The 16,755-nt window shown below is 46.5% G+C and overlaps 1 protein-coding gene across 11 annotated transcripts in view; it reads right to left on the minus strand.

Annotated features, from left to right (window-relative positions):
• Window positions 1–1,551: 1,551 nt before the first annotated feature.
• Window positions 1,552–16,755, minus strand: part of LOC309400700 (chromodomain-helicase-DNA-binding protein 8-like) — a 146,461-nt gene continuing 131,257 nt past the window's right edge. For 8 of the 11 annotated variants that reach the window (XM_081969322.1, XM_081969318.1, XM_081969328.1 and 5 more), the window contains 6 exons: window positions 14,707–14,855; window positions 11,040–11,291; window positions 7,676–7,783; window positions 6,499–6,678; window positions 5,602–5,724; window positions 1,553–3,355 (listed from right to left, as the gene is read on the minus strand). In XM_081969322.1, coding sequence (XP_081825448.1) covers window positions 2,867–3,355; window positions 5,602–5,724; window positions 6,499–6,678; window positions 7,676–7,783; window positions 11,040–11,291; window positions 14,707–14,855 — 1,301 coding nt within the window. In that variant the 3' untranslated portion in view covers window positions 1,553–2,866. Of the gene's footprint in view, window positions 3,356–5,601; window positions 5,725–6,498; window positions 6,679–7,675; window positions 7,784–11,039; window positions 11,292–14,706; window positions 14,856–16,755 lie in introns of all 11 variants that reach the window. The other 3 variants (XM_081969320.1, XM_081969319.1, XM_081969325.1) reach the window with 3 other exon arrangements.

Below are 16,755 nucleotides of genomic sequence, written 5' to 3' on the forward strand. Positions count from 1 at the left end.
TTTCTTTCTTTTTCTTTCTTTCTTTCTCTCTCTCTCTCTCTCTTTCTTTCTTTCTTTCTTTTTCTTTCCCTTCCTCACCCTTCTTGGATGCTCAAATGCAAAAGGGGAAACAGTTCTCCTTTTGTTTTTAGTTTGTTTTGCTAGCTGTCTGCCAGCCAAAATGGAGCCCTCCCCCCCCGCATGGTCCGCCAGGCCCAGGGGTGAAACCCAGTGGGTTCTGATAGGTTCTGGAGAACTGGTAGCAGAAATCTTGAGGAGATTGGAGAACCGGTAGCGGAAATTTTGAGTAGTTTGGAGAACCGGTAGCGGAAATTTTGAGTAGATTGGAGAACCGGTAGTGGAAATTTTGAGTAGTTTGGAGAACCGGTAGCGGAAATTTTGAGTAGATTGGAGGACCGGTAGCGGAAATTTTGAGTAGTTTGGAGAACCGGTAGTGGAAATTTTGAGTAGTTTGGAGAACCGGTAGTGGAAATTTTGAGTAGTTTGGAGAACCGGTAGTGGAAATTTTGAGTAGATTGGAGGACCGGTAGAGAAATTTTTAGTAGATTGGAGGACCGGTAGCGGAAATTTTGAGTAGATTGGAGAACCGGTAGCGGAAATTTTGAGTAGTTTGGAGAACCGGTAGTGGAAATTTTGAGTAGTTTGGAGAACCGGTAGTGGAAATTTTGAGTAGATTGGAGGACCGGTAGCGGAAATTTTGAAGTTTGGAGAACCGGTAGCGGAAATTTTGAGTAGATTGGAGGACCGGTAGCGGAAATTTTGAGTAGTTTGGAGAACCGGTAGTGGAAATTTTGAGTAGTTTGGAGGACCGGTAGTGGAAATTTTAAGTAGTTTGGAGAACCGGTAGTGGAAATTTTGAGTAGATTGGAGGACCGGTAGAGAAATTTTTAGTAGATTGGAGGACCGGTAGCGGAAATTTTGAGTAGATTGGAGAACCGGTAGCGGAAATTTTGAGTAGTTTGGAGAACCGGTAGTGGAAATTTTGAGTAGTTTGGAGAACCGGTAGTGGAAATTTTAAGTAGTTTGGAGAACTGGTAGTGGAAATTTTGAGTAGATTGGAGGACCGGTAGCGGAAATTTTGAAGTTTGGAGAACCGGTAGCGGAAATTTTGAGTAGATTGGAGGACCGGTAGCGGAAATTTTGAGTAGTTTGGAGAACCGGTAGTGGAAATTTTGAGTAGTTTGGAGGACCGGTAGTGGAAATTTTAAGTAGTTTGGAGAACTGGTAGTGGAAATTTTGAGTAGATTGGAGGACCGGTAGCGGAAATTTTGAGTAGTTTGGAGAACTGGTAGTGGAAATTTTGAGTAGTTTGGAGAACCGGTAGTGGAAATTTTAAGTAGTTTGGAGAACTGGTAGTGGAAATTTTGAGTAGACTGGAGGACCGGTAGCGGAAATTTTGAGTAGTTTGGAGAACCGGTAGTGGAAATTTTGAGTAGTTTGGTGAACCCGTAGCGGAAATTTTGAGTAGTTTGGAGAACCAGTAGCAGAAATTTTGAGTAGTTTGGTGAACCGGTAGTGGAAATTTTGAGTAGTTTGGAGATCCGGCAAATGCCACCTCTGGCTGGCCCCAGAGTGGGATGGGAATGGAGATTTTGCAGTATCCTTCCCCTTTCACGCCCGCCAAGCGACACCACGCCCATAGAACCGCTAGTAAAAAAATTGAATTTCACCACTGGCCGGGCCCCATTTTCGGCCATGTGCACCCCACCCCAAGCTCCATTTTCACTGGCAGAGGCCCCACAGGCCAGTCCTCTGCTGTTTCCAGGAAGGCCCCACAGGCCAGATTTAACCACCCCATGCGAGCCGGATTCAGCCCGCGGGCCTTGAGTTCGACACCCCTGATCCAGAGGGAAAGAAACCCAAACCAGAGACACCGATCCCGAGTCGTCGAGATTATTTATATGTTCGATTTACGCAACTTGTATAACAGCGCCGCAAAAAAAAAAAGAAAAAAAAAGAACGGGCCGGGCCGGGGAAGGCTGTGGTTTTGTGCATTTTGTTCCTTTTATTAAAAAAAAAAAAACAAAAGAGAAAAAAAAAGGAGGATCCAGCTACAGGAAGCTCTCTCTATCTTCTCTTTCTCCCTCGGCCCCCTTGCCACCCGAAAAAAAAAACCCGCCCTGGCCGTCGTTTTAAATTCCCTCGCAATCAATTCTTTCTCCCCCTCCCCCCCCCACAGCCTCGGCCATTATTACACAAGACATATTACATATTTATAAATATAAACCCCTCCCACCCCACACGGAGACAGGGGGTACGGAGGGAAAGGAAAAGGCGTCCTCCCCTCCCAACCTCCCTTTTGCACTTATATTACAGCATGTGAAATGGCGGCGGCAAACGGAGCCGGCGGCTGTGGGGGGACCCAAAGGAAAGGTAAGGAGTTGCTACCTAGAGCCAAGGTCGTCTTAGCTTAATGGGGTTGGGGGGAGAGGAAGAGGACGAGGAAGAGGGCAGGGTGGGTTTTTTTCCGCTGCCTCGAGATGGCAGCCACGGAGACACGTTCTCGGGCGACAATTCCAAGTGCTGCAGGAAGAGAGGGCGGATCTGCTCACCTGGCCGACAATTTTTTCTTTCTTTTCCTTTTTCTTTCTCAAAAATAAGAAGCCCTGGGAGGCAAGTCGCTTTTCCCCCCCACCCCCATTATTTCAACCCCTCGCTGGGGTTTTTGAAGGACCCTGTTTTGTCCTCCGGGCAACCGACGTGGGGGACGAAAGGGAGCCTTGTCTGCCTGAAGCGACCCCCCCCCTCTCGACGGGACTCCCCGAGTTCTCTGGCCTTTCAAATTCAATGTCATGAGGACGGCTAGCTCCCCCGGGGAATGAGCTGGCCTTGTCGGAATCCGTCCGTTTGCCCTCCGGACTTCAGTTCAGTCTTCTCCTTCCTCCTCTCCTTCGTCGCTGGAGTCGGAGTTGGCCGGCATCATGGGGTCGTCGTCCAGCAATGAAAAGTCCCGTTCCGAGCTGGCGTAGCCCTGAGACAAGTCGTCCATCTCGTCTTCCTCCTCGTCTTCATCCACGCGCTGAGGGTGGCCCAGGTGCAAAGGGGCGGCGGCGTAGCCGGCGTGGCCCAGTCCCGGATGGAGAAGGGTGCTGGAGGTGGTGGCGGCAGTGGCCGCGGCCGCTGCGGTGGGGAACGGCATGTATTGCAAGGCGGAGCCATGGGCTGGGGTGGTTTGGAAGTGGGCGTGGTGGTGCAGAGAGAGGGGTCCCGTGGCTCCCAGTTGGACCCGGCCGGCTCCCATCAGAGCCATCATGTTGGAAAACTCCATCGTGGTCTGGCGACCACGTTTCTGTGCGTTGTCGGCCCCCACGGCTCCGGGAAGGAGGCGATTCATCGTCGGATCCGGAAGGAAACCCTGAAGGGGAAGCGAGAGGCTAAATTAGGCCATGTTCATACTCCCGTTGATGGAACCTGGTTAGTGGCTCCTTCAGTGAATGGGCTCACTCTGGGCACTGGCAGCAATTGATTTTCAGTGACCTGCTCAAGTGGGAGGAGCCAGTCTCTGGGTTGTTTTTTCTTTTTTTGAGAGAGAGAGAAGGGAAAATAAATTCAGCCCTCGACTTACAACAATTAATTTAACCACCATTCAAACACTGGAGAGAGAAAAAAAGACTGGTCCTACACTTAATAAGAGTCGTGACCTCCTTAGGGTCACCCAATCAAAATTCAAGTGCTTGGAAATCCACTTGAACTTATGGCATGCCAGGGTCACGTGATCGCCTTTTGAGACCTTCCCAGAAAGGTTTTGACAAGCAAAGCCAATGGGGGAAGCTGGATTCGTTTAACGACTGGGGCAAAAAGAGTTGTAAGATCAGGTGCAACTCATTTAACAACTTCATCACTTAACAATGGAATGTCCAGGCCAAATTGTGATCATAAATCAAGAACTACCTCTCTCTCTCCCTCCCTCCCTCAATTTTTCCATCATTATCTACATATCATCCATCTACCTACCTATCATTATCTATCATCCATCCATCATCTTTCACCCATCCATCATTATCTATATATCGTCCATCCATCCTCCATCCATCCATCCATCCATCCATCCATCATTATCTACATATCCTCCATCCATCTATTATCCATCCATCATTATCTACGTCTCATCCATCCATCTATCAACTATCATCCATCCACCCATCCATCATTATCTACGTATCCTCCATCCATCCATCATCCATCCATCCATTATTATCTACGTCGCATCCATCCATCTATCATCTATCACCATCCACCCATCCATCATTATCTACCATCCATCCATCATTATCTACGTATCATCCATCCATCTATCATCCATCCACCCATCCATCCTTATCTACGTATCATCCATCCATCCATCTACCTACCTATCATTATCTATTTTCCATCCATCCATCCACTACGTATCATCCATCCATCTACCTATCATTATCTATCTATCTATCTATCTATCTATCTATCTATCTATCTATCTATCTATCTATCTATCTATCATCCATCAACTATGTGTCATCCATCCATCCATCTACCTACCTATCATTATCTATCTATCTATCTATCTATCTATCTATCTATCTATCTATCTATCTATCTATCTATCTATCATCTATCTATCTATCTATCTATCTATCATCTATCTATCTATCTATCATCTATCTATCATCTATCTATCTATCTATCTATCTATCATCTATCTATCTATCATCTATCTATCTATCATCTATCTATCTATCTATCTATCTATCTATCTATCTATCATCTATCTATCATCTATCTATCTATCTATCTATCTATCATCTATCTATCATCTATCTATCTATCTATCTATCTATCTATCTATCTATCTATCTATCTAACATCTATCATCTATCTATCTATCTATCTATCTATCTATCTATCATCTATCTATCATCTATCTATCTATCATCTATCTATCATCTATCTATCTATCTATCTATCTATCTATCTATCTATCTATCTATCTATCATCTATCTATCATCTATCTATCTATCTATCTATCTATCTATCATCTATCTATCATCTATCTATCTATCTATCTATCTATCATCTATCTATCTATCTATCTATCTATCTATCTATCATCTATCTATCATCTATCTATCTATCTATCTATCTATCTATCTATCTATCTATCTATCTATCATCTATCTATCGTCTGTCATCATCCATCCATCTTCTTAACAGCCCATCATCCTCATAGAAAGCCTCTGGGCGGTGTAGAATTTAATCAATATATTACACCAAAACTGAATAACTTTAAGATTAATTTTTTTTAAAAAATGTAAAAGAACATTATAATATTGCAGAAGACGGAGCATTCTAAGATGGGCAGACTAGAAGCAGGGATAGGTGTGTTGGCACCACCATTGGCAGAGGAAAGAATGGGGATTTATCTACTCTTGCTATTTCTTGACACCCCTCTCTCCCCGCTTCATTGTGCCCTCCGGTTGTCAGCATGAAACCTCAAAGAAGGTCCGAGGTCGAGTTCTTAAAAGCATTTTTTAAAAATATACAATTCATTAAAAAACTTAAAAGCATCAACCATCTACTATGACACAACGTTAGGATGGTCGCAAGGTCTCTGTTTTAATCACCTTTTTACCGTTGGCAGAAATGCCAGCTACCTGCATCCTCTCCAGCCCTACCAGACAGTTTGGCTCGATCGGAACAGGTTTTGGGAACCGGGGCCATCTGTGCTTCCGGCGTTCTTCCATGTACTGGAGAGAAGAGGAGGGAAAAGAGGTTGAGTAAGGCCTTGCTCAGTGAGTACAACTCCTTATTACATGCGTGTTTTAAAGCAGGGGCGTCTGGTGTATGGAAAAGTGAAAACACCCCTTCAGAAAAGGAGATAATAAGGAAGCTATTAACACGCGCAGAAATGGATAGACTAACGTTAGAATTAAGAAGAGAAGAGAATAACAGAGTTGGAAGCAGGGTTGAAATCCAGCAGGTTCTGGAGAACCAGTAGCAGAAATTTTGAGTAGCTCGGAGAACCGGCAAATAGGCTGGCCCTGCCCCCTGCTGCCTCCCAACTGATCTTCTTTTGTTGCCCTGAACAGGAGAACGGAGCTGGAAAGCAGGTTAACGGGATGGCGAGGGAATGGGGATTTTGCAGTATCCTTCCCCCGCCACGCCCACAAAGCTACGTCACGCCCACAAAGCCACGCCCACAGAACCGGTACTAAAAATTTGTTTGAATCCCACCACTGGTTCTAACCAAAAGCCCTGACCCTAACCCTATCAATTGTGGAGTCAACCGGCGACAGGGAGCGGCAGCAGAGGGATGAAAGAGCCACATGCTGCTCCAGAGCCGCTCGTTGCTGACCCCTGTCTTAGCAGGTAGGACAACATCCTGCAGGAGGCGTGGAGGGAGAAATGATGTCTGTGGATGGAAAGGAAAGGCTTCCAGAAGGGAAGGGAAGGGAAGGGAAGAAGGTTAGCACCCCATCTGCAAATGGGGAGCAAAGACATGAAGCTAAAGAAATACTTACAGCCAGGAAGCGAGGATCTACCGCATACTCCGGGTGGGCCTGCAGCCACACCTCAAGATCAGCCCGGCGGGGAGCCGCGTCGCCCACCAGCAGCGTCCCGTCTGTCTTGTTCACCACTGGGATATGAGCCTCCAGGTCGATATCGGGGCCTCTCAGGGCTTCCAGACACTGCAATTCCAGCTGAGATGAAAGAAAGAAAGAAAGAAAGAAAGAAAGAAAGAAAGAAAGAAAGAGAGAGAGAGAGAGAGAAAGAAAGGAGAGGTAGAGGAGTGGAGGAGAGGGAAAAAAGTAAGTAAGAAAGAAGTAAGATGGAGATGGAGGGAAGGAAGGAAGAAGAAAGATGGAGAGAGAGAAAGAAGGACAGAAAGGAAAAAAGAAAGGAAGGAAGGGTGAGAGAGAGAGAAAGACAGAAAGAAAGGGAGAGAGGAATGAGGAAAAGAAAGAAGGAGGAAGGGGTGGAAGGAAGGAAGGAAGAAATAAAAGGAAGAAAAAATAAAGGAGGAAGGGAGGGAAGGAGAAAGGAAAAGAGATGAGAGGGATGGGAGTGAAGAAAGGAAGGAAGAGAAAGAAAGATGGAGAGATAGAAGAGTGGAGGGGAGGAGAGGGAAGAAAGTAAGAAGTAAGATGGAGAGGGAAGGAAGGAAGGAAGATGGAGAGAGAGAAGGACAGAAAGAAAGGAAGGAAGGAAGGAAGGGTGTGAGAGAGATAAACAGAAAAATAAAAGTAGGAAGAGAACGGATGGGTGAAAAAGAAAGGAAGGAAGGAAAATAAAGAAAGAGAGGGAGGGGAGGAAGGAGGAAGAAAAAAAGAGAGGGAGAAAGGAAGGAAGGAAAAGAAAGACAAGAGGGAAGGGAGGGGAGGAAGGAAGGGGGGAAAAAGGAAGGAAGAAAAAGAAAGATGGAGAGATAGAATAGCGGAGGGGAGGGAAGAAATTAAGAAGACAGAGAGGGAAGGAAGGAAAGAAGGAAGATGAGGAGAGAGAAAGAAAGAAAAAAAAAAGAAAGAAAAAGAGAAAACCAAGCCAGCCAAAAAGTTAGGGTCTCTAACACGGTTTCTCCCTCCTTCCGCCCTTTGCACCTCAGGGCCACAAACCTCCTCCCCTCCCCTTGACTGATGGGCCAGCTGCCTCTGTCTGCCCATCCCGAGGACCGGACTCCGCGAACCAGCAACCGCTCACCTCCACCATTTTCTTGCTACTTTTCTTCTGGGTGAGAGCAGGCCGATCCCGCACGGTGCCATTAGGGATCAGCTTGTGCTTTTGGAAAGTCAGTTTGATGCCTTCTTCCTAGAGAAAGGGACGGAGCGTTAGGGGCGAGGGTGCAGAATGCAGGAGCTCACTTCCGCCCCCTCCGCCACACACCTTCCCAATTAGCCTTGCAAGCTCCCAATGGGTGGGGTGGTGGGAATTGAGGGGAGGGGGGGGGGAAATAATAATAATAATGTAAGATAGGTGGCACAAAAATCTGTGGATTATCCACAGGATAATCGAAGTTTCTAGACAGGCGTGGAAGGAGTGGGGGTGGGGGGGCACATAGGGTCCTTAGCAGATTTCCACTTCTGTCCTTAGCAATGGATGGAAACGAATCAAGGAGAGAAACATCCTAGAACTAGGGGGAAAGGTTCTAACACATGGGTGTCAAACTCGATTTCATTGAGGGCCGCATCCGGGTTGGGTTTGATCTCAGAGGGCCCGGGGGGGAGGTTGTGGGTGTGTCCAGGGAGGGCGTTGTTATGGTGGGCATTGCCACGGGACATGACACAGGACCGCACCTCTGCACATGTGGTTTTGTACACTTATAAAAATAGGTAAAGGTTCCCTTCGCACATATGTTCTAGTCATTCCCAACTCTAGGGGGCGGTGCTCATCTCCGTTTCAAAGCCGAAGAGCCAGCGCTAGCCGAAGTCATCTCCGTGGTCATGTGGCTGGCATGACAAAACGCTGAAGGCGCACGGAACGCTGTTACCTTCCCACCAAAGGTGCTTCCTATTTTTTCTACTTATATTTTTACATGCTTTCGAACTGCTGGGCTGGCGGAAGCTGGGACAAGTAACGGGAGCTAACTCTGTTGCGCGGTGCTAGGGATTCGAACCGCTGAACTGTGCTGATCAACAAGCTCAGCGTCTTAGCCACCACATCCCTATAAAAGTAGAGAGGTGTACATTTCTGTGATTTTGGTTTTTTTAAAAATACATACTTGATTACTTCAAAGCTGTCAAACTCATGGCCGGGGGCGGGAGGGGGAGTAGATCTGGCCCGCGGGATGCTTAGATCTGGTTCACAGGGCCACCCTGGAAACAGGAAGGATCGCCCCGCGGTAACTCGGCCAGCGGAAATGGAGCTTGGAGGGCAGCTCTCCCAAGTTCCATTTTTGCTGGCAGAGGGTTGCAGGCGGCCATCGCAGGCAAAACGGAGCTTGAGAGCCCACTGGCAGAGCGCTCGAGCTGCCAGACACCCCCGACATGAGTGAGGTTCAGCTGACCACGCCCCCTCTGCCCCGACAATGGTGGGATTCAAATATTTTTACTATTGGTTCTATGGGCGTGGCCAGGTAGGCGTGGTGTGGCTTGGTGGCCGTGGCAGGGGAAGGTTACTGCAAAATCCCCATTCCCTCCTGATCAGCTGGGACTCGGAAGGCAGAGAATAGATGGGGGCGTGGCCAGCCAGAGATGGTATTTGCTGGTTCTCTGAACTACTCAAAATTTCTGCTACTGGTTCTCCAGAACTGGTCAGAACCTGCTGAAGACCATCTCTGCTCCCCAAGGTCAAACACAACCCTCAGTGAAATCGAGTTTGACACCCCTGATCTACTTGATCCCCCTATGAGAGAGACCAGATCAAGAAACTGACTTCATAGGAAGACTAGAACTATAAATTATTGACGTAGCCTATAGTCGCAGAATCCTGCAAACCTGAAAGGTATAATATTTTACCTTTCCTCCCTTTTATAACCGTCTGAGTCAAGGGCGGCCTCCTCCTGCAGCACTCTGGCAGTCAAAACGCCCCATTTTCAGTAGCAAAAGCACCCCATGGGCCAGTCCTTAAGTTATTTAGAGGCCGGCCCCACAGGTCAGATCTAAGCACCCTGTGAGCTGGATCTGGCCCGTGGGTCTCGAGTTTGACACTCCTGTCCCAACAGAACAATCAATCAGTGGAACGACTTGCGTCCAGAAGTTGTGGGTACTCCAACACTGGAAGTTTTTAAGAAGAGATTAGACAACCATTTGTCTGAAATGGTACAGGGTGTTGTGACTCTGACAGTGAGGAGGTTGGGGAGGAACATGGGCCAGTCCTGGAGTCTGGGGAAAACTCTGATGAGTGCTCTGCATTGAAGGCAGAGATGGGGCCAGGGCCATCCAATAGTTATCAGCTGCCTTCGTAGTCAGAGATCAGTGGGGCAGAAGAACAGCTGGAGCCTGTTCCCAGTGTGCGCATGGACAGAGCTGCCAGAAGGGAACATGTTAAGGAACGGGAGTAAAGGCACAGGTGAATGGCCCCTCCCATAGGGAATAAAGAGGAGCGAAAGGGGAGTGGAGTTTGCAGGAGACAATTAGTAGTTCAATTCATTAGGGTAAAGATCTGTTCCTGACTTCTTGCCAAGGAATTGCTGCTACAGCGTGGCGTTTGGAAGATATTGGCCTGGCAGCTCTCCAAGCCTGATAAAGGTCTGCAGTTGTGAAATCTCATAAAAGACTTTTGGCCGGGACTTTGCTAGAGAGGAATTCCCTTTAACCTAAAGAAAAGTGGTTTTATCGGGACGATAATGATCTTGGGAAGCCTAGGTCAGAACACAGGGTTTCCTGCCTGAGCATGGGGTTGGATTAGAAGATCTCCAAGGTCCCTTCCAACTCTGCTATTCTGTTATTCTCACCAGACGAGCTAAAACTAGCCTACAAAAGGATGACCACGGGCTGTGAGAAGCTGGGAAAAAGAGGTCCAAGAGTGGGAATGGGCACAAGGAGCTGCTCTTCAAAACGGTCTAACGTGGAAACATGGTGATTTTTGCCGCTTTATTTAGTAGCTGAATCTCCATTTCCATCCATTTTTCAAATTCCCTAATGCAGGGGTCAGCAAACTGCGGCTCTGGAGCCACATGTGGCTCTTTCCTCCCTCTGTTGTGGCTCCGTCACCTGTCGGTGCCACAATTTTGAGAGGAGCTTCCGGGGGGGGGGGGGGGAAGCACAGTGCGCCAGGAGAAGACTCTATGGCAAGGGGAGGTTATCTCCACAATTGTACGGCTTTCGGTTATGACAGGTAGAGGAAAAAGTACGCCGCGCTAGGAGGAGACTCTATGGTGAGGGAACTGAACTTCCGGTCAGCTCCAGAATTGAACAGGGGACTTCCGGTTAGGACTTCTGTGGCGTCCGGTGTTTTCTTTTCTGGGGAAACGGGTCCAAATGGCTCTTTGAGTGTTTACGTTTGCCGACCCCTGCCCTAATGATAGAGCTGTTTGGTTTTGCGCAGGGACTCGATCCTGGCATGCACAGAGGGCTGGGTGTGGGTGGGGATGGATGCTGTTCTTCCAGACCTATCTTGAACTCACATCTTTGATCTGCACGGTAAACTCCTTCTCTTGGCCACCGTGTCGGAGGCGGGTGAAGGAAGCTGTGCCTTCCTCTTGGGATGCCAGAGGGCAGATGTGAGGGATGGGGGTGGTGGTGTACTCTCCGTGCAAGTGGGGCAGGCCTTCTCCCTGGCCAACGCAGGACACTACCTGGCCCTGTTGCGGGGAGGGCCACTTTCCGGACAGCACAGCCTGGCACACCAAGTCGATACGGGTGATGAGGACACGATCCTGCAGAAACAAAAGGAAGAGAGAATCATCTGGGCAAAAGACGCCATTCCCCTGTAAAATTGCCTTCAAACTCAATCCGCAATTTTCCCACTTGGGAACTGGGTATCTCCAAGGCATCTCCGCTTCTCTCCAACACTTAATGCTTTGATGACGTTCAACCCTAGTCAACCAAGCACCAAGGACTCCATACTTCATAAGTGCATTTACAGCTCTCTCTAAGCCAGGGGTGTCCAAACTTGGGAACTTTAAGACTTGTGGACTTCAACTCCCAGAATTCCCCAGCCAGCCATGCTGGCTGGGGAATTCTGAGAGTTGAAGTCCACAAGTCTTAAAGTTCTCAAGTTTGGACACCCCTGCTCTAAGCGGTTTAGAGAGTCAGTCTATTGCCCCACAACAATCTGGGTCCTCGTTTTACCCACCTCGGAAGGATGAGAGTCTGAGACAACTTCGAGCCGGTCAGGATTGAACTGCTGGCAATCAGCAGAATGATCCTGCAATATTGCATCCTAACCACTGTGCCACCACAGTTCTTAATAGCAATTGCACTTAGACTTATATATTGCTTCACAGTGCTTTTACAGCCTCTCTAAGAGCTTTACAGATTCAGCCTATTGCCCCCCAACAATCTGGGTCCTCGTTTTACCCACCTCGGAAGGATGGGAGTCTGAGACAACTTCGAGCCGGTCAGGATTGAACTGCTGGCAATCAGCAGAATGATCCTGCAATATTGCATCCTAACCACTGTGCCACCACAGTTCTTAATAGCAATAGCACTTAGACTTATATATTGCTTCACAGTGCTTTTACAGGCCTCTCTAAGCGCTTTACAGAGTCAGCCTATTGCCCCCCAACAATCTGGGTCCTCGTTTTACCCACCTCGGAAGGATGGGAGGCTGAGTCAAACTTGAGTCGGTCTGGATCGAACTGCTGGCAGTCAGCAGAATGATCCTGCAATATTGCATCCTAACCACTGTGGCACCACAGTTCTTAACAGCAATTGCACTTAGACTTATATATTGCTTCACATTGCTTTTACAGGCCTCTCTAAGCGCTTTACAGAGTCAGCCTATTGCCCTCCAACAATCTGGGTCCTCATTTTACCCGCCTCGGAAGGATGAGAGGCTGAGTCAACTTTGAGCCAGTCAGGATCTAACTGCTGGCAGTCAGCAGAATTAGCTTGCAATCTTGCGTCCTAACCACTCCTCCACCATAGTTCTTAATGCTTTTTCTGTCACAAGGACTTAAGTTTTGTGAGTGGTGAGGCAGCCTAGAGGTGGAGCTCTCGCCTTACAATCAGGAGGCTGTGGGTTCGATCCTAGGTAGAGGCAGATATTTCTCTCTCTGGGCACCATTGGTGGGTTCCGGGAGGTACGGCCCAGTACGGCCGTACCGGTAGATTGCTCCTGGGAGCTGGGGTGGGGGGCAAAAACAGCCTGTTTTTGCCCTCCCCAGCTCTCAGGAGCACTTTGCAAGCCTCCCAAACCCCCTGAACGTCCATTTTTGCAAAGGGAGCAGGATTCCAGGAGGCCAAAAATGCTGTATTCAGTGTGTAAGACGCAACCAGATTTTCACCCTCTTTGTTGAAGGGAAAGGGTGCGTCTTGTACTCCGAAAAATACGGTACGTCTATTTTTTTTAGACTCATACAGATATCCGAAGAAGACGGCAGCTGCCTTAAATTAGGAGGCTTGAAGCACTCCTGAATCATTTCCAAATATGTAGAGACCTAATAAATTGGGTAAAAGATAAAGGTAAAGGTTCCCCTCGCACATATGTGCTAGTCGTTCCTGACTCTAGGGAGTGGTGCTCATCTCTGTTTCAGAGCTGAAGAGCCAGCGCTGTCCAAAGACGTCTCCGTGGTCATGTGGCCGGCATGACTAAACGCCAAAGGCACACGGAATGCTGTTACCTTCCCACCAAAGGTGATTCCTATTTTTCTACTTGCATTTTTTACGTGCTTTTGAACTGCTAGATTGGCAGAAGCTGGGAGCTCACCCCATTAAGCAGCACTAGGGATTCGAACCGTCAATCTTTCTGATCGACAAGTCTTAGCCACTGAGCCACCGCGTCCCAATAAATTGGGTTAATCCTGCCTAAATGGTAGGGGGAAGCTTCATAGATCTAAAGTGACCACAATATGGGCATATCATGTATTCTACTACAAAGGTGTGCTATTAAAAAAACCAACACTAATACCTGCCCAGATAAATGAGAGAGGTCTGTAGAGATTCTCCATCATCCAAGTCATGGTTGACCCAAAGGTGCTTTTTCAGAAGGCAACTGGACTTCCTTGCTTCTTTCTTTGAGGATGTTTCGCTTCCCATCCAAGAAGCTTCTTCAGCTCTGACACCTTTGCTTTAGCTACGCAATTTGGGATTGAACATCTTTCGAATGGTGTGGGAGTATGAACGGATTTCCAGAAAAACTGGAGATTCAATTTTTCGCGCAGAGTTGGAAGGGACCTTGGAGGTCTTCTAGTCCAACCCCCTGCCTAGGCAGGAAACCCGATACCGTTCCAGACAAAGAGGAACCATTGGCACCACTCAGGTGACCCTGAGGACACGGTTAAACCTCCAAGTGGCTTCAACGTCTCTTGAAAAATCAACCTTTGGGGTCCCTTTTGCAAATTCATTGGAATTTGGGACAAAATCCCCCAGTGTCTTGATTTGCGTACTGCCCATCTTATTTAGGGGTGACTGGGGCGTTTACAAACATTAAAAACCAGTAAACCTTAAAATGATAAACTATAATTTAAGGCCACCCAGAGCTGCCCTGGAGTAAGACAGGCGGACAATCGATGAAACAAAGAATGATGAGAAGCGAAACGTCTTCGAAGAAAAAAACAAGAAATATTCAATTGCCTCCTGAAAAAAAAAACATCTTTGGGACGTATATGGGACGTATTTATCCCTGTTGAGAAGCAGAGCAGGGACAAATTAAAAAAAAAAATCATTGCCCAAGACAAACGTTTGCATTAAATTACTTCTTCTGAATCCTATGGGAATGATACAAGTAAAAGTCTGCTCAGGTGGAATGGGTACAACTCGCTATGGAAAAACATCCTGCGGACAATTCAACAATTCAATTTCATTCTTTATCGTAATTTTTTAAAATTTAAAATTTATTTTAAATGTTGGTCATTTGCATTCCATTCCGCCTCTCCTTTTGCGCGCTGCCTTTAATGATTCTATTGCCCCGTTTCTTCAATATTACGTAACTCTTGTCCCTGTGCCAAGTTGCCCTGCGGCGAGTTGGCCAACGGAGCAAGCTGGCGGTGGCAAATTGACGGTGGCGAGTTGGCCGTAGACAACACCGCCCCCCCCCCCGGCCCACATTTGAGTCTCAAACGGAAGACTATGCTCTTGGTGCACCATACAACTCCAGGAGTGTCCCTGCCTTCTCCGGCTCGCCATTACCTTTGGCCACTCGTGGGCCCTTTGGCGCTCCTGGAGCAGCAGATCCGAGGCACTAGGCTGCGGGGAGTTCCCCTCGTGGGAAGTGGGCAGGGAGAGCAGCGAGGATTCCTCCTCCTCAAACAGCTTCCCACCACAAGAAGCCTCTTCACCTGGGACAAAAAACAACGACGAGAAGGTAGGAAGGGATGGAAAGAGAATACGGGTCTGCTCCAGAAGAGGGCCCTGAAGAGAAGGAAGTGGCTGGGTGGATTAAGTTACAACAGTTCGCTTAGTGACCGTTTAAAGTTATGATGGCGCAGTTACATTAATTCTACTCACCTCATTATGATAGCATTGGACATAATACAATCATCTCTCAACTTCTAATCCTTTCCTCTACATACTGATTTTAAAAACCTTTATATATAAAAGTGTGTGTGTGTGTGTGTGTGTGTGTGTGTGTGTGTGTGTGTGTGTGTGTGTGCTCCAGCATAACTCTGAAGCACCTCAGGCAATTTCAACCAAACTTGGTACACAGATGACTTACTCTCCGGAGACAAATACTGTGGGGCTAAGACACATCTAACATCCCTCAGGGTATGTGTTCTGTTAAGATATAATCTGTTGTGCCTTAAAATGGCTTCTACTGTACTGCTGTAAAATGGCTTCTACTGTACAGTGCAGTGGAGTTGCCATGGTAATGGCTTCACAGTACTCCACAAGGGGGCTCCCTCTGGTAAGGAGGAAAATCCAACATTAGAAATTACGCTTCTGAGGGCACAGGGAAAACATTTCTAACTAATTTAATTGTTGCTGAAATCCGGACTCAGGGAGAAGTCGCTCTTGCCATCGCCTCTTCAGGAATTGCGGTGACATTAATGGAAGAAGGGAGGACAGCGATGTTGCACTTACGTTGCCACTTGACATCACCATTCCTGTCTAATACAGGACTGGAATAAGTAAATACCCGGGCGACGCCGGGTTATCAGCTGGTATTATATAAGAATATACAGAATAATATTTTCCCTCTTCTAGGGAAAATTCTATTCCTACCTCTATTTTAAACCTTAATGGCACAAATCTTATATTAGTAAGATTGCCAAAATTGTCAATATTATCGCTATTATTTTATATAAAAATTAACGACATCCAGATGCCACACTGTTCATGTATTCAATATTTATACATATTTAAAATAAAATAAAATATAGAAAATAAAAAGTCACAATGGCGCTAAAAAGGGACTTACCGCCAGGTTTTTCCTCTCTGCGTCATGTAATATATGTGGGCATGTACATAATTTTATATGCATTTATTTATTTTGTCATGTTTATATAGTGTAAAATTGGAGGTGGTGACCCTTTGAGAGCTGCATGCGACGAAATTTCATTTTTAATGTCTGCCAATTTGTGTACAGTAGTGGCCAAATTTATGGAAACCTTTTGGGAAAAGTGTAGTTTCTAAAACTAGCTAATAACACCACTTTTTATTTTGGAGTAGTACCATAACATTATATATCAATGGAAATATAATTTACTGACTGTAAGATTGCAATGCAATAACTTTTATGAAGGATTTGCTATTAGAATAGCAGTTTATAAAGAAGAAAAACGAAAGGAAATATACAAAAATGATCACCATAGAAAAAACGAAATATACAAAAATTAGCACCGTGTCAGTTAATATTTAGTTGGGTAACCTTTAGCACGAATTACGGCCTTACGTCGTCTTCCCATGGAGTGAACCAAGTCTTTTAGTTTTGCAGCTGTTATAAAGTGAAACCAAGATTGAATGATTGCTTCTATTAACTGGGTTTTATTGTTGGGTCCCTTCTGACTAACAAGTTAGTTGGCTCCATAGATGTTCAATTGGGTTAAGATCTGGGTATTCCCAGGCCATTCCAGGAGTGGAATCTGATTATCTTGAGACTCCCAAAGAAAGGTGTTATTAGCCTTCAAATCTCAAAAATAACACTTTCCCCCAAAGTTTTCCACAATTGTGGCCACTACTGTACATTCAAAGTGACAATGAAGTTATTCTATTCTATTTTCACACTTATGACCTTTGTAG

The sequence above is a fragment of the Natrix helvetica genome (assembly GCF_964273705.1).
Source record: "Natrix helvetica genome assembly, chromosome: W".
Classification (NCBI taxonomy): Eukaryota; Metazoa; Chordata; class Lepidosauria; order Squamata; family Natricidae; genus Natrix; species Natrix helvetica.